The following is a 17,159-nucleotide window of genomic DNA, read 5'->3' on the forward strand; positions in this document are numbered from 1 at the left end:
CCACCACCACCAAGAATCCCATATCACTCCCTTATATCCCTCTCTTACAGACAGTTAGCTTTGGTGTATTGCCTTTGTTACAATTAGTGGAAGCATCTTAAAATGTTACTGTTAACTATAGACTCTAGTTTGTATTGATTGTATTTTTTCCCCTATACTGTCCAATTTTCAACACCTTGCAATGTTGACATTCATTTGCCCTCCCTCATTTAAAAACATTATTACATTTGTACATTTAATCACCATCACTGACCTGACCACTCTAGGTTTTGCTAATTTATACAGTTCCAGTCTTTATCTTCTATCTTTCCTTCTGGTGTCATACATGCCCCTAGCCTTCCTCTTTTGACTGTACTCACTCTCATCTTTGTTCAGAGTACTTACAATATTGTGCTCCTATCACACAGTATTGTGCTATCCATTTCTGGATCTATACTATCAATCCTATTGAACACTCTGTTCTCCTTCAGCATCAAATGCCCGATGTCTAGCCTTTTTCTACTCCTGATAACCTGTGTTCTCTCAAATTTTGCTCATCGTTGTTAGTATCTGTCCTTTGTTTCTGGCTAATTTCACTCAACTTAATGTCTACTGTCTACCATTTTGTCTTTTGGATTTTATATTTCATATCTTATCCCCCCCTCCTTTACCCTTACTGGTAGTATTCATTTCTACACTCTTCTTCAAACCTCTCTCTCCTGTTTTTTCCTATCTGCCCCATGTGTTCCCTTTAGTATTTCTTATAGGGCGGGTATCTTGTTCACAAACTCTCTCAGTGTCTGTTTGTCAGAAAATATTTTAAACAGTCCCTCATTTTCGAAGGACAGTTTTGGCAGATATAGAATTCTTGGTTGGCAGTTTTTCTCTTGCAGTATCTTAAATATATCATATCACTGCCTTCTCACCTCCATGGTTTCCACTGAGAAATCCATACATAGTCTTATCGAGCTTCCCTTGTATGTGATGGATCGCTTTTCTCTTGCTGCTTTCAGAATTCTCTTTGTCTTTGATATTTGATAATCTGATTAAGTGTCTTGGCATAGGTCTGTTTAGATCTATTCTGTTTGGGGTATGATATGTTTCTTAGATCTATAATTTTACGTCTTTCATAAAAGATGGGAAATTTTCAGTGGCTATTTCCCCCATTATTGCTTCTGCCCCTTTTCCCTTCTCTTCTTCTGGGACACCCATGACACGAACATTCATGTGCTTCATGTTGTCATTCATTTCCCTGAGACGTTGTCCATTCTTTTCCCCATCTGTTGTTTTGTGTGTAGGATTTCAGATGTCCTGTCCTGCAGTATATGAATCCTTTCTTCTGCCTCTTCAAATCTGCTGTTGTATGTCTCCATTGTGTGTTTCATCTCTTCTTGTATTTCATTACCATAAGTTGTGCCAGTTGTTTTCTCAAACTTTTGAGTTCTTCCTTATGTTTGCCTAATGTCTTCTTTACATCCTTCATCTCTTTTGCCATATCTTCCCTCAGCTCGTTGATTTGATTTTTGAATTGATTTAGATTTGTTTGATTAATAATTAGTTGTTTCAATTCCTGTAACTTGAAGTATAAGTTTGTTCCTTTGACTGGTCCGTATCTTTGTTTTTCCTAGTGTGAACTGTAATTTTCTGTTGTCTAGGCATCTCGTTTCCTTGATTACCTCAGTCAGATTTTCCCAGACCATACAGGCCCAAGTCTCAGGAGGAAGGTGTTATCAGTATCAAGTCCCTGAGGGTGAGATCCAGCAGACTGTCAGACTTTCCTGTGAGGCCTCTAGACTCTGTGCTTTCGTATCCTGCCCAGCAAGTGGCACTTGTCAGCTCACAGCTCCCCACTGGCATAAAGAGGTGTGGTGCCTTTAATGCTCAGTGGCCCCTGTCCTGGTCAGGGGCCAAGGGTGTCAAAAGCCAAGCTTAAGCTGTTTTGTTTTTTTTTTTTTTGCCCCCCACCCCTACCCCGGCCCCAGGGTCTGAATTCTCTGAAGGAAGGCTGCCACATGACCTGGGCCCTGCTCCCCTCTTTTCTTAGGGAAGATAAGCCCTTTAGGGAATTGTCTCCTATATTTGAGTTTTCCCTTTGACTCTCTGACTATCTTAATTCCACCTTGCCTGGGTCAGTGCTGACAACTGAAAATGCCTGAGGCTTTCTCTGATGAGCTACTTACAAGGAGAAAAATAAAAAAGGGAAAAAAGCAAGAGTCTCAGAGCCAGTCCCCAGCCCTTCAGTTTATGAGGCAAGAACTGGACAAGAACCTGAGTTGGTACTCAGTTCTGTGTGCCCCTTTTCTTGGGACACAGCTCTTTTCCAGTATTCTTATCTCAGCAGACTCCAAAAGCCTCTGTTTTTATTCATTTATGTATTTTTTTTTCTGTCAGCCCTGCCTCCTCTCTGCCAGGATAAACTTCCAGGTTCCTTTCTTGCTTGTTCTGGGTCTATCTGTGCTTGTAGCATATATTCAGTAGTCTAAATTTGTTAATTAATACCACAATTGGAACTTGATTGAGCTACATTCCCTTGCTCCTGGCAGGGACTGCTTCTTTCTCCCACAGTGAAGTTTAGCAACTCAGCCTGCTGGGCTGGTGGGGGAGGGGCACCAGCTCTGCAGTTTGGAGAACTTACAGTTCTATGCTGCGATCTCAGCTGTTCCACCCACTCTTACTGGTGTACGATGTTGTCCGGTCACAGATGTACCCCCATCAGTTGTTGCAGACTATTTTCTAGTTGTTCCTGGCTATTTACTAGTTGCTCTAGTGGACTAACTAAATTCCACACCTCCCTCTGCCACCATCTTCCCCTGCGTCCTCCTTCTCTGAAGTTCTGAACCCCTCAAAGTCATCCGGGAGGGTTGGAGTCAACTTTTCCCAAACTCCTGTTGTTGTTGACATTTTGACCTCCTCCCATGAGTCATGAATGCTCTTCATGGCATCTAGAATGGTGAATCCTTTCCAGAAGGTTTTCAATTTACTCTGCCCAGATCCACCATAGGAATCACTATCTGTAACAGACATAGACTTGCAAAATGTGTTTCTTAAATAATAAGACTTGAAAGTCAAATGACTCCTTGATCCATGAGCTGCAGAATGGATGTTGGGTTAGCAGGCATGAAAACAACAAGCGTGACTCACTTTATGGCGATACTCGTTTTATCGCAGTGGTTCGGAAGCGAACCAGCAAAATCTCTGAGGTATGCCTGAATTATCTTTAAAGAAAGAGTGAGAAACTGCTAATTTGATAGGTCAAAAATGGTATCTCATTGTTATTTGGTGGCTGTGATTTCACTGTTCTTGCTACTTTCTTGATTCATGTGACTTTTGGAAATAGATCACTCCTGGAGAATTCAGTGTTATCCAGAAGAGATTTAAGTAGATTTTAAAAGGTGCTTGGGAATAGGTTGTAGCAGTAACTTCACACGGCAGTAGACTGCCTGTCAGTGTCCTGCCTGAATGAATGCATGGGGATGTTCGAGGGAGACTTGGGACACACCTCACTGTTCTTTCTTGCCCTCCCTGTGACCTGTTGGCCATGGAGCAAGATGAAGTGCTACAGGCACTTATGTCCGGACATTTTTATGATTTGATTTGTTGAAGCAATCTTCATATGACTTTTGCCTCTATATATCCCACAGAAAGGAGCTAAGGCAGGTTTACCTGCATTCTACACACAAGAACCCTGGGGCCCAGAAGGGGTGATTTATCCTTTTTTCTCACGATTAAGGGAGCAACACCCTGGGTCTTCAGTTTCCAGTTTTCTGGATTTTTCACTTTATTAGGATTCTTTTCACTGGAAAATCTTCATAACAACACAGCACCTAAATATTTACAGACTGCCTTTATTTTTGTTACTCCTCCCACCCTTTAGCCCTCACTTGAGGTAGACTTTGTCAAGCCTATTTTGCAGATGAGAAATTGAGGTTAAGTGATTTTCCCAGAGAGGTTACGTACTTTCCCTGAGTCACACAGCTGGCCAGGACCAGGGCACAGGGCTGCTTTCTGCTGCACCGTTGGTTTTCACAGTGTTCTGAGGAAACTTGGATGCTTCGGGGGCAACCTTGTGGACAGAGGGAAGCTAAGCAGAAGGCATTCCACTCTCCCTCCCTCTCTTCCCCTCGCCCTGCTTCAGAACAGTGCCACTTTTATACATTTCGTATATTTGACATTCCATATAAAACTTGTTCTGAGAAGAGGATCTGCTGCTAAGCACAGCACTGTGCTGTCGCTTTCTCCCTTGGTTAGCCCTGCACATAGTCCAGCTGGGAGGTGACACAGTTGAGGTCTGTCCTTAGCCTAGGACAGAGAGTGCTCAGGCCACCGCCTTCTCCTCCCAGCTGGTGGTGCTGCCCTACCAGATGCTGCTGCACGCGGCCACCCGCAGGGCCGCGGGGATCCGGCTGCAGGGCCAGGTGGTGATCATTGATGAGGCACACAACCTGATCGACACCATCACAGGCATCCACAGTGCTGAGGTCAGCGGCTCCCAGGTGGGTCAGCCTCTCCCCACCCAGGCCATGCCTGCCATGGTGAAAGGGATAGAGGGGGTTCTCCTAGCTGCTGAGACCTGGAATTCCTCCAGAGATGGGGTTTGGTAGAAGGTGCTGAGTCAAAGCTGAGGACTTGTCAGGGATCAATTGTGACTTTCCAGCAGCTCTTAGACCTGTTGGGACCCCGCTCAGGCAAGGGGCTCACTTCCTTGCTCTTCACCTGCCCATACCAGCTGAGTCCCTCCAGCTAGGGATGCTCCTCCCCAGTTCTCCAGAACCCAGGTTAATGGGATAAAGGGGCAAGGGTCCTGGGTGGGGTTCTTATGATTTGCATCGTTTTGAGGGGATTTAATCGAGGAATGCCTAAGATTTCTGAAAGCTGTTTATGCATTTGTTGTTATACACCAGGCAGCAGACTGGGTCTCTCTGGTCTTCACACTAACTCTCCCCCAGGGGCAGTTTATTTTACATTGAGAACTTGAGATGCAGAAAGGTTTAAACATTTTGCCTAAGATCACACACTGTTAAGTGTGGAGCCAGGATTTGACTACAGGTTTCTCACCCCAAAGCCACCTCCACTCCACCCCACCACCTCCACTGACCAGTGGAGGGGTTGACCTTAGGTCAGGAGGTAATGGTCACCTTGAACCATCCGCTCAGACTACACATCTCTTCCCAACCCAGTAAAAACTAGCAGGTAAAAAATTACCTGAGAGTCAGTGTCGTGCCTTTTTTCCTGACCCACAGTGGATGTTTCAGCAGAACCTACTTTCCTTCTCCTTGCCCTCTGCTCCCCGCTGCCTAGGGGCCTTTAAAGCCCCACCTTTGGTCTGCACCCAGCCCCCCTCCCCCTCCCTGCTTGCCACCTGTGGGTCCTGGGCTGGCAGTTCCCAGGTGTAGCTTAAGGTTTCCCTGGCACCACCCTAGGCCACTTGCCCAGAGCCTGGTCCACCTTCCTGTCTGTTCTGTGTCCTCTCCCCAGCTCTGCCAGGCCCATTCCCAGCTGCTTCAGTACATGGAACAATACAGGTGAGACACCACCTCCAGAGGCGGAGGGAAAATGCCGCTCCCTGCCCCAGGGCCCCTTGTCTGAGCCCCTCAGGAAGCACATGGGTGGGGTCTCTGGCCCTGGCTCTGAGCAGGGTGGGTCAAGGTGCTGTTTATCTTCTAGCTAATGACAGTGTGCCTCCCATGTGGGCCTCGGGCACTTTGAACGGAACAGCTGGGTGTGCAGGCCTTGGCTCAGGGCTGGCCTTTCATAGGGGAGTGTGTGTTGCCCCTGGCTCAGTTTGAAAGGAGCCAGACAGAAAAGCCTCAGCTTGGGGTGGCTGGAGGGGAAGTGGCTGCTGGAGTCTGACTACTTGATGCCTGTCGGTTTTTCTGTAGGACGCGTTTGAAGGCCAAGAACCTGATGTACATCAAGCAGATCCTGTACCTGTTGGAGCAGTTTGTGTCTGTGCTGGGTGGTAAGAGAGGACCTCCGGCCCAGACCCCTTGGGTGCTGGTCAGCACACCCAGAGCTGCTGTCCTTGAGAATGGTCTGGGCCATTAGAAAATCCTTGTTCTTTATGGCTTAGCTGAGTTGTCTGACCCCAGACCTTTATTTAGAATCCTAGTTTATCTGCCCCTATTCTAGTCCTTTTTTGCTCTATTATGCCAAAGGTGGCAAGGGTGATATTTGATACTATAATGTAAATGTATTTTATATAATAGAGTTCTTTGGGGTTTTCAGACCACTTTCACACTCGGCTTCCTTTGTTCCCATGAGGAAGCCAGCACAAGCATTTTAAACCTCACTCTATAGACAGGTGAGCTAAAGCCTCTGTGCCCTGCCCATGGTTCTGAGCTACTAAGTGGGCCTGGAAGCTTCTGGCTCCAGAGCCCATGCTTTTTGCATTATTCTATGCCACATGCCCTTTCCTGAAGAACAGCTGAATCCTTTATTATGTGGCAGTCCTTTTGAAAGTTTTTATGGAGGCTGAAGTTCCAGAAAGCCGGTTGGGGGAATATTTCTGGAGGGGCTTTTGCTCCTTGTTTCCATCTCCACTTTTGCTGCCGACCCACCCTGCAGCCCAGGGCATCTCTCTGTGCTCTCACGACCCTGCAAAAAGTGGGGCTGTCACTCTGTCTCTGCTTCCTCAGAGGAGACATGAAAAGGGAATTGCGAGGCTTCGGGCTCCATGTGCAAACATGCAGGTCAGACTCCTGAGGCTCCTGGGCACCTGCTCTCCTCACAGTGGGTTCTATAAATGCAAAAAACAATGTTCAAGTTCAAATGCTCTTCTTACTTGATAGATACAGCATAGAGTGAGAAGACAGGGAAAAAGGAGGGTTGGTTTGTTGTTGGTGGGGAGCTGGAGGGCCACCATCCTTACATATTGGAAATTCTTTTTTAGGGAACATTAAGCAAAATCCCAATACACAGAGCCTCCCGCAGACAGGTAAGAGGGTTACTCTGAGCAGGGTTGGGCTTACTGCCTCTGTGACCTGAAAGCCATGGTCTTCAGAGTGAGGGTTCCAAAGCCCCTTATTTGGTTTCCCCTCAGGGACAGAGCTGAAGACAATCAACGACTTCCTTTTCCAGTGTCAGATTGACAACATCAACCTGTTCAAGGTAGAAATGGTAGAGGTCTTTGCCTTTTCATATTGGCATGTGGCATTTCCTGATTGCTATTGGCACCTCTAGGCAGAGCACTGTTATGAAGGTAAAGGAATAAAAAACAAAGCCCTTCTGTCCTCAAGCAAATTAAGGTCTGAGGATCTAAAACTTATAACATATGTAATGACCCCTTAAACAGCAACACATCAGCAAGTAAAAAAGAATCTTCACTCTCACTGTGAAAGGATCAAAGAGTCATAGGGATTGGTGAGGAAAGGTGCCTTGCTTTGTACCTAAAAGCATTGTAAAAAGGCTCCTGGGTCTTCACGTCTTACTCTGTCTTTCCTCCAGCATTCTCTGTCCCTGGGCTTTTTCACTGAAGCAGGATGTTAATTTTGTGGGTGAGAACATGGCAAGGGCCTCTCTGCTTGGCCTTCTCTCGTCTGCCCACTCTGTCTAGCCTGGGGTTTTTTTGAAGCCTCCCACCATTGCTTCCTCCAGTCCTACCTGCTCAGACTGGGCCCAGCCATTGTCCCTTGCCTGAGAGCCTGGGAGCATCTATGTTCCTAACAATCCCTGCCTCCATAGACTTGAGTGCCTGTTCTGACCTCCAAGGCGAGACAAACTGTTTGACATTTGAAAGTGAAGGAAACAGAGGCTCAGAGAGGTTATCTCAGGGAAATGCATAGGCAGCATCACACATGACAGACACGTGGTGACAGGTGGGGCCAGTGCGTGGACCCGGCCACACTGAACTCTGGGGCCTGCATCTCTCCATGCTGCCTCTCCTCTTGACTTCAGCCAGCTTTCCCCTGACTTACCCATTTGGGTCAGTGTCGCTGCCGCCACCTATCACACTGACCAGTAATTCCAGTCATCTTTGATTCTTTTCGCCTCCTTGTGTCCCACCTCCGCGAAGTTGGCAGGCTCTGAGGTTCTGCCTCTGACACAGCTCTTGAATGTGTCCTGCCTCTTCATCCCTCAGCCACTGCTTCAGGGCAGGCTCTTTTGCCTTCTTTCTGGTCTCCTTGATTTCATTCTCTCCCCTTCTAAAGTATTTTACTGATACTTTCTAGTGAATCTGATACAGAGGCTGTCACTCTTCTCAGAAATCTTAAAGGCTCACGGCTGAAATCCTAAGCTAAGATCTGGCTCCAAACTGCCTATGTTGTACACGCCAACTAAACTGTACGCCATGTTTTCCCTGGAAAAGCTTCACGCTTTCCTCCTTTATGTTTTTCCTTTTGTCTTTTCTTTTTTAAAAACTAGTTCTTAATCCTCCAAGGCCCAGCTTAGATGCCATCACCATGAGGGAAAGCAGAGGGGATGTAACTTTCACTGAGTGCCTTTAGAGAGCCTTTGGACCTGCAGAGACATATTCTTGTGTCACGCATGTCCGTGTCTGGGAGGTGTGGTGGAGTCTTGCCCTCTAGTGGGAGAGCACTGTATGGTGTGGTGGGCAGTGGAAGAGGAGTGGCCTCAAAGGAGATTGAAATGGTTGGCCAAAATGTGGTTTTGGGCTCCTCAGGAGATGCGGTGAGTATGTGCTCTGGGGTGTTGAAAGGTGGTTACGTTTTTTTTTAATTTACAGTACAGCTTGATTGATTTTTGCCTGTCTCCAGCTGGGTTTGGTTTTGCAGGTGCAGCGGTACTGTGAAAAGAGCATGGTCAGCAGAAAGGTACATGTCGCCTTCCTTGTGGGCCCAGGGGTAACCAGCAGCACCCCATCTTGCTGCCTTCACAGTGCCTTTCTTTCTCCCCTTTGGAAACCCTGGATCACCTCCGTTTCCACTCTGCAGAGTGTGGAGCAGTGTCGCTGGGGGTGGGAAGGGGGTGCCACGTGCCTGGGGGGTGGGGGCAGTGGCAGAGGGCAGGCTATCAGGGGCCTGGTGAAGCCTCTGGTCCAGCCCAGTCTCCTTGCTGCTCTCACTCCTCTCCACTGCTCTTTCTCACCCCCACCCTAGCTCTTTGGCTTCACAGAACGATACGGAGCAGTCCTCCTTCCCTCCAGGGAGCAGCCCAGGCTGGCTGGGTTCCAGCACTTCTTGCAGAGCCTGCAGCCCGGGGCGACTGAGGGTGAGTCGGGAGGATGGGAAGAAATGGGCTGCAGGCCCTGGGCAAGAGTGCTCGTTCCTCACACGTGGACCCATCTCTGGAGAAGGACTTTACCCTGACTTTAGGGAAGTTCTCCCCCTCTTTGATCCATTCCTTCTCTGTAGCAGCGCCTCCAGCCCCTGCAGAGGAGGGTGAGGCCAGGGCACCGCGGCCTGCTTCTCCGCTGATGCACATTGAAGGCTTCCTGGCAGCTCTCACAACTGCTAACCAGGATGGCAGGGTCATCCTGAGCCGCCAAGGTAATAGGTGCTTGCCCAGCCAGGCTCAATTCCCAAGAGCCATGCATTAAAAGATTTGTTATTTCTGCCCTGGCATCTTGGTGGGTTAGGAGATGGCACTGGTGACTGGCCTCCCAGGACTGGGGGCGGGTGCTGGGGTTGGTGGGTAGGGATGGCAGAGGCTTGGGATGGCGGGTCCTCTCAGGAAGCTGAGTGACCTGGCAGATAAATTTATGGGCTCTACAGTTAGGTGGGCTTTAGTTTGAGTTTTGATTTCATCACTTACCAGCTATGTGACTTCAGCCATTGTTTTTTTACCACTCTGAACCTCTTATTTCCTCATGTGATAATGGAGATAACACTGTCTACCTCAGAGGGTTGTCCTGGAGGTTAAACGGGATTTGAATTACAGAGAAAGTGTTCTCTCCTTTGCCTCCTACGTGGACTCAACTGGAAATGCTCTTTGCTCTAGACTGATAGAAGTATTTTCCCCTTCCCCATGTAGCTTTTATCTCTGTCCTTTTTTCAGGCACCCTCAGTCAGAGCAGCCTCAAATTCTTGCTCCTGAATCCAGCTGTGCACTTTGCCCAGGTGGTGACGGAGTGCCGGGCCGTGGTCATAGCAGGGGGCACCATGCAGCCGGTAAGGACACCAGGCCCAGCCTCTGGTACCCCATGTCGGGGTGGGAGAGGACAGAGAAGGAGGCACTGTTTGGCCTCTGCCCTGGCTCCAGGGCCCCAACCCAGGAAGGTGTGGCTGGAGCAGGCCAGTGGCACCACCAGGCGGCACTGCTGTTCCATCCCTGGGCCTTTCGGGGTGGGGGGGTGGGGGGGCAGCATCCACTGCCGTTGGTTTTGTTCTCACCAAGAAAGCCATCCTGTAGTTTCCAGCTCTCATTCGGGTGCCTCAATGCCATTCCCTTCCTACACCCACAGTAGGAGTGTCAACCTTCTCTTTTATAAATTTAAGTTTTACTATATACATTTCTTAGAAAATATTCATTGTGGAAAGCAGAAGCAAGCAAAAACAGGAGAAAAAAAAAGCCTGTAATTCCTTAGCCAAGGATTAATTTTGGTGTTTATCTGTATAATTTTTTCCATATATACATACATAATTGGAAAACAAAACAAAAATGGTATTTCTACATGCCATTGTTATAACTTGCTCTCTTCATTCAGCAACAAAATGTCATAAATGTTTTTCCTTGTCAGCAAGTATTTATTACCCCACACTCTGGCTGCACTGAATTCTGTTACATGGGATATATTTTATGTACCCATTCCTCTTTTGTTAGATATTTAAGCTGCTTCCAGTTTTTCTCTTTTAAACAATACTGTGATAGATATAACCACATTTCTGCGTAGTGATTATTTCCTTAGGATACATCGTAGAAAAGGACTTATGGGGTGAAAGCCTCTTCAAAATTCTAAAGGAGAGGTTCCCAACTTCAGCTGCATGTTAGAATCACCCCTGTAGCTTGCTCACTTTCTTTCTTTGTGTGTGTGTGTGTGTATGTGTATGTGTGTATTTGGACTTGTGGATTTTTATTCATTCGAGGTGTCAAAATCATTTATACTCATTATTGTTTGATGCTCAAATTGTCAGGTGGCCAGTGGGAACCTTCATGCTGCTTCTGGCCCTCTGGTCATAATGATTTCTTGCTTTCTGACGCAACAGAATGTCCCAGGCTCATTTTATACTTTCCTTGCCCTAGATCTCGAATCATTCATTTCTTCAAGGAGCCCTAGTTCCTTTTAGTGGGGAATGATATTTAGAAACCAAAATCTGGGTGCCTTTAAGAGGCTCTTGTGGCTCCTTGATTACTATTGTTTATAGGCCATTTCGATAGACCTAGGGAATATCTTCAGAAATGAGTTCATAGTGATACTCCTAATTAAAAATCAAAGAAACGATTAATTTGACTTTATATTTCTTTTAAAGCTGAACATTTTGATTTTTTTGCTCCTAAAATACCCTTAAAATAATTTCAAAATTATAATACCAGTATTACTTCTAACAGTAAAACTACTGATTACAGTTTCATTTCTTTGCATTTGTTTTTGCTCTTAGACTATATCCCACTAAGGATGTAAAGCCAATCAGGCTGATCTCTGTGCTTATGTTACTAATTTGATAGAAGGCTAGACTCTTTTGTTTTAGCTTGTTTTCAGTTTTAGACGTTTGCCATTTTCCTTTTTTACTTTCTTAAATATGTAAACATTTGTGTGGTCTAGCTGTCAAAACTATGTAAAAAGATATATTCAAAGAAGTCTCACTTTCCATCCTCATCCCCTCCAGCCTATTCCGACGCCCCCAGGTAATCATTTTTGTTCTAGTGGTCTGTCTGTCCTCCCAGTGTTGTGTTTTGTTTTTTGCAAAAATAAGCAAATAATGTATTCTTTTTCTTTTTTACTTTCCTTTTTACATCAGGAGCAGCATAATCTGCTCCACCTATGTAGGGATGTTCTGTGTTCCTTTTGCTGGCTGCACAGTCCTCCGTTGGGTGGAGGTGGCTTGGCTCATTCAGCCAGTCCCCTCTTGCTGGGCAGTCTTGCTCTTACTAAAAGCTCCATAACAGATATCCTGTGCGTGTGTTATTTGGTATTTGTGGAGCTAGATCTTCAGGGTAGACTCCTAGAAATGGGATTGCTGAGTCAAAAGGTAAAAGTGTATCTGACTTTGTTAAGTATTGTCAAATTCCCCTCTCTAGGAGTTGTACTGTCTCCCACCAGCAGTGTATGAGAAACCTGTTTCTCCACAGAGTGGCCATGCTTTGGGATTTTTGCCAATCTGATGGGTGAAAAACCTGGAACTCTTTTAAAATGCATGTGCCCTCCCCCTAGAGATTTTTATTCAGTAGTCTGGGCTGGGGCCTGGCCATGTGTATTTTTTTAAGTCCCAGTGAAGATTCTGATGTATAGCCAGCATTGAGAACAGCTGTGTCAGGGTTTTGGGACCATCTTACTGAGTTTCCCTTGGCCATTCCCCTAACAGCCCAGCTACCAGCAAAAAAAATTTTTTTTTTTTTTTTTTGCTGATTTGTTAACAGCCTTTTCTCTTACCTCCCTTTTTCTGTCTGTATTTATTCTTGCCTCCTGGGCCAGACTTCCCTCCTTCCCAATTGATCCGTTCTTCTCCTCCCTGTCAGGATCCCCGTCTGCTCAGCTCTCAGGTCCCTTTCTCTGGACCTCTGTGATTCTTCTGGGAATCACACAGCCTTGACGTTGTGGTCTGCAGGTGTCAGACTTTCGGGAACAGCTGCTGGCATGTGCTGGGGTTGGAGCCGAGCGTGTGTTGGAGTTTTCCTGTGGTGAGTATCCATGTCCAGGGTGGAATGAGCAGAGGGTCCCTACCACGGGCCAGAAATCTCGCTGCCTTTTTGTTTTAGTTGAACCAACTTATCAGGCTGAGGGGCTGAGGAAACCATGGCACGGGAGCTTCCTCCTCTGCTTGCTTTCTCATAAGCTCATTCACCTGTGCTCTCCTGCTTCCTGCCCCTCTGTCTACACGGGAGAGGTTTGAGTGTTGCCCAGTTTCCTTGTGGAAACGAGGAGGGTGCGTGATATAAATTGTTTTTCCTAGTCTAGAAGACAGGGGTAAAGGGTGGTTTTTCTAGACTCCAGTTTTCAGCTCCTCACTGGCTTTCCCCAGGTCATGTGATCCCTCCAGACAACATCCTGCCGCTCATCATCTGCAGTGGGCCCTCCAACCAGCAGCTGGAATTCACATACCAGAAGAGGGAGCTGCCATCCATGGTTGGTACCAGCCAGCTGGCCTCCATGCAGGCCAGGTTTGGGAAGGAGACTCCTGGGGTGGGGGCAGGAGGCACTCGGGCCAATCCTGAGTGTTCAGGCACAGAGGAAACTGGAAATGGAGTCTTCCATCTCGGAGCCAGCGCAGGATGAATAGTTTATCTAGATGTTCAAGAGGGCCTGTTCTTCACCCACTTCACTCTAGGCTGCTAAATAAGTTTTCTTCAAAACGCCAGGTATCCCTTAGGATGAGACACATAAGAAAGCTGCTAAGTCCCTTGGTTCTCTTGCCTTTTGGTGAGGTCAGCCCCAGCCTCGGGTGGGGCATGAATTGGGGGGCATCCCTAGTGGCAGCCTGGGGTTTTTAGGGCCTGCCTTGTCACTAATGGTGCTTACTCTCCTGGTGTCCCTTGGGGCATTGGGAGTTGGAGACAAGGAGGCCTGAGTGGCAGGCCAATAATGCAATATAAGTTTTGTCCTTGGTCCAGCACTGTGATGTCGGTTGTAGAGTTGTCAGTCACCAGAAGCAGCATTTGGCTGTATGTGGTAGGGAGAGCAGCATGCTCCAGTCTGTGACTCCCACTCGGGAGCCACCCTCCCTGGCTGTAGTTAACCTATGGGTTTCTGTCTTGGTTTTGAGCCCCAAGGTTAGGAAGCCTGTTCTGGGGGTGGCTTCAGGGAGGGACTTCTCGTCTTCCTTTCCTAGATGGATGAAGCAGGTCGCATTCTCTGTAACCTGTGCAATGTGGTTCCCGGAGGAGTGGTCTGCTTCTTCCCCTCCTATGAGTACCAGCGCCAAGTCCATGCCCACTGGGAGAAGAGTGGCCTGCTGGCCCGCCTGGCCATCAAGAAAAAGGTGAGTGGCCCTTCAGCTGGACCTCTCGTGAGGACTGTGGCCCCGGAATCCCTAGTGGATTTCTTGTGCACCGCAAATCAGTGTGCTTAGGCCTTGTATGCAGGGACCTCTCCTTGTTCCTCACCCCACTTTCCAATCCCTGAGTAGTGACCCAAAGGGTTCCTCTTGACTCTCCAGTTCCCATTCTAGAAAACCCAAGGCCTTGGGAAGACCTAACACCTAGGAATCCCCAAATCCTTTCCTAGCAGGTGTTATCTATCTCCAGATATTTCAAGAACCTAAGAGAGCAAACCAGGTGGAGCAGGTGCTGATGGAATATTCCAGGTGTATTAAGGTAAGAGGTGGAACTCTGAGGCCTCAGTCCAGAGAACACGTAGGGCTGGCAGTTAGCAGTATGTTGAGTGGCATCCAAGCTTGAGCTCAGCAGCTCTGGGGCTGGGTGTCTCCCACAGTGCTGTGGCCAGGCAGGACACACGATGACAGGGGCCCTGCTCCTCTCTGTGGTTGGCGGGAAGATGAGTGAGGGAATCAACTTCTCTGACGACCTAGGCCGGTAAGTTCTGGTCCTCTCACCTCCTGGAACTGGCATTCCTCATTCCCAGCAGCTGGGCCCTGCCTGCAACCTGGTGCCACTGTCCAAGTCTCCACCCCAGCTGCCTGCCCAGCATCAGTCAGCTGAGTGGGGGAAATGTTACAGTGACTGATGTGGCTCTTTGAGACCAGGTGGAAAATGAAATCGGTCATACCTATATCAAGACTCAAATCTTTGGCCTGGACTGGACCCTTTAGCCAAAAAACCCTTTCAGGTGGCAGGTGCAGGGTGGGGAGGCAGAGCTACTGAGCACAGCCTGAGCAGGAAGAAGGTAGGGGCAGGAGGACCCACTGCTCACATGCACCTCTGCCCTAGGTGTGTGGTCATGGTGGGCATGCCCTACCCCAACATGAAGTCTCCAGAGCTGCAAGAGAAGATGGCCTACCTGGACCAGAGTCTTGTGAGTGCCTCCAGTGTTCCTGAGGACAAGAGGAAGACCAGGGGTGGAGGAGAAGGGTTCTGTCCCTCCCAGGGCCAAGGTGTCAAGGTCTCACAGCTGTGCTATCCCCTAGTTTCCTTCTGGGCTTTTGCTTTGGAACCTGGTAGTGCCCTTTTTCTCAGGGAGAACTAGAACACTAGGTGGGAGACAAGAAACTATTCTGATGGATGTCTGCTTTATCCTACACAGCCCAGAGCGCCAGGTCAGGTGCCCCCAGGCAAGGCTTTGGTGGAGAATCTATGTATGAAGGCCATCAACCAATCTATAGGTAAGCCTGAAGATGTCAGGATGGATGGAGAATGTGGTGAGGAGGGAGGGACTTCACATGTCATCACTCTGATCTGAAGGGGAGGTAGAGAGCCAGAAGTGGCTGAGAGGGCTTAACTTTTAAGCCCACCCTTTTCCCATCCAGGCAGGGCCATCAGGCACCAGAAGGACTTTGCAAGCATTGTGCTCCTAGACCAGCGCTACACCCGCACCCCCATTCTGGCCAAGCTGCCGGCCTGGATCCGGGACCGTGTGGAGGTCAAAGCCGCATTTGGCCCTGCCTTTGCTGCTTTGCGCAAGGTCAGTCTTGGCTCCCCCTGCCCCAAGAGCCTCCCCTGCCCCCCGAGGTGTAGATTCTCACTATCGTCTGTCTCCCTAGTTTCATCGGGAGAAGTCTGGCCCCTTCTGACAGACAGCTGGCCACACCACTGCCCATGTTCCAGGCTCTCCCTTCACCCTCCCAACTGAATGTTGTTTGTCTTGGGCCGCCTCTGCATGGATCCTGCCCAAGAAGGTGTAAGAAGCCCAGGTGAACCATGTTGGTTCCCTCCTGGAATCAGGGCTGCCAGGATCCAGGCAGAGGTGGAAAAGGCAACAGGAAGAAAGTCACGTTTACCCTGAAGAAACAGTGGGTATGGGCCCACTTCAGCCTGTGCAGTTCCCTGCCCCACCCATCCCACCCGGCCTCCTCAGGCTTCCTGCCTGGCCTTTAGGAGGGGGGAGAAGCTGGAGCACCTTCATCCTGGCCCACCTGCCTCTACTCTTCCTGTTCTAGACCTTTCACCCTCTCTTCATCTAATCCAAGAACATCTCTCCATTTCTATCCCCCTGGGGTCCGTGGGGCTCGTCCTGCCCTCCTGCTCTGTAAGTCATCAAGCCCTGCCCCCACAGCCCTCCCTAGGGATTTTACCTCCATGGCTGGGTGCCAGTTCCTCCTTGAAGTCAATGGCACCCTCGTTTCTCTCAGCCACTTGAGCAAATTCCAAGACACCTCCTATCCTGACATCAGCAATTATACCAAGGGCCATTAGGCTTTCGGCAAGACTATTTTTAGAGACCCAGTGTCTATCACTTGAGATTATTTTCTTCTGTGAAACTATCCCTCTCAAGCTGTAACAGCTGCCCTTGTTAACCTGCCCCTCTTCTTTCCATGACCCGAGATACCTGTCAACTTGGCCATTGCCTGGAGGCCAGCCACTGGCTTGGAGGGGATACTTGCATTTTGCACAACTATAGTTCCTTTATTAAAAGCACACTGTTGGTTTGTACTTAGACCTGTGTCACACTTTGTTGATTGACAGTACTTCTACAGCTGTAGGTCTCTTTAGGGAAGAGAAGAGCACTCTGGTGAAGGGAGCAGGAATGCAAGCAGATCACAGGAAATATCAACAGCATCCCCAGCTCTGAGATGGGCTGAGGAAGCCGAGCCACATCCCAGCCACAGCCTCCGTGGTTTCTGAAGGTCCAGGCACAGAGCTGACAGTCCTCCACAGGGCAGCAGGGGCTGGGAGGACAGGCACGAGCCCAGCCTGGCTGTTTCCAGTTCAGCGCAGTAGCTGCAGACTGGATTTGGGGGGAAGAAGGAGTAGCTGAGACCCCTAAGATTCCCAGTCGTCCTCATCCTCTCCCGGGGGCTGCTGAGGGGGAGGCAGAGGCGGGATGGAGTCTGACATTCGGGCAAAGGCACCTCCTGGCCCCTCACTGGCCCCTGCACTGGGCCCCTTTCCTGAGATGCCTGGGAGGGAAGGACCAAGAGTGAGGAAGGTCAGTCCAGGGGCACCAGTTCACCCAGCCCCTGGTGACTTAAACAGAAAGCAAAACGTAGAGACCCCCCTGCGCTGCCGCCTCC

At 48.7% G+C, this 17,159-nt stretch overlaps 2 protein-coding genes across 8 annotated transcripts in view; one reads left to right on the forward strand and one right to left on the reverse strand.

Moving 5' to 3' along the window:
• DDX11 (DEAD/H-box helicase 11) overlaps positions 1-16,584 on the forward strand; it is a 38,745-nt gene extending 22,161 nt beyond the window's left edge. For 3 of the 5 annotated variants that reach the window (XM_037845045.1, XM_037845048.1, XM_037845049.1), the window contains 18 exons: positions 4,320-4,472; positions 5,455-5,501; positions 5,859-5,938; positions 6,869-6,913; positions 7,019-7,086; positions 8,712-8,750; positions 9,036-9,147; positions 9,291-9,425; positions 9,934-10,046; positions 12,642-12,714; positions 13,056-13,159; positions 13,863-14,012; positions 14,278-14,346; positions 14,465-14,565; positions 14,920-15,004; positions 15,233-15,311; positions 15,456-15,610; positions 15,690-16,584. In XM_037845045.1, the coding sequence (XP_037700973.1) occupies positions 4,320-4,472; positions 5,455-5,501; positions 5,859-5,938; positions 6,869-6,913; positions 7,019-7,086; positions 8,712-8,750; positions 9,036-9,147; positions 9,291-9,425; positions 9,934-10,046; positions 12,642-12,714; positions 13,056-13,159; positions 13,863-14,012; positions 14,278-14,346; positions 14,465-14,565; positions 14,920-15,004; positions 15,233-15,311; positions 15,456-15,610; positions 15,690-15,719 (1,638 nt within the window). In that variant the 3' untranslated portion in view covers positions 15,720-16,584. Of the gene's footprint in view, positions 1-4,319; positions 4,473-5,454; positions 5,502-5,858; positions 5,939-6,868; positions 6,914-7,018; positions 7,087-8,711; positions 8,751-9,035; positions 9,148-9,290; positions 9,426-9,933; positions 10,047-12,641; positions 12,715-13,055; positions 13,160-13,862; positions 14,013-14,277; positions 14,347-14,464; positions 15,035-15,232; positions 15,312-15,455; positions 15,611-15,689 lie in introns of those variants that run through there. The other 2 variants (XM_037845046.1, XM_037845047.1) reach the window with 2 other exon arrangements.
• Positions 2,522-17,159, reverse strand: part of WASHC1 (WASH complex subunit 1) — a 53,600-nt gene continuing 38,962 nt past the window's right edge. Inside the window, exon 11 of one of the 3 annotated variants that reach the window (XM_037845050.1) lies at positions 2,522-6,715. In XM_037845050.1, the coding sequence (XP_037700978.1) occupies positions 6,369-6,715 (347 nt within the window). In that variant the 3' untranslated portion in view covers positions 2,522-6,368. Of the gene's footprint in view, positions 6,716-16,525; positions 17,046-17,159 lie in introns of those variants that run through there. The other 2 variants (XM_037845051.1, XM_037845052.1) reach the window with 2 other exon arrangements.

This window comes from Choloepus didactylus, chromosome 8 (genome assembly GCF_015220235.1).
Source record: "Choloepus didactylus isolate mChoDid1 chromosome 8, mChoDid1.pri, whole genome shotgun sequence".
Classification (NCBI taxonomy): domain Eukaryota; kingdom Metazoa; phylum Chordata; class Mammalia; order Pilosa; family Megalonychidae; genus Choloepus; species Choloepus didactylus.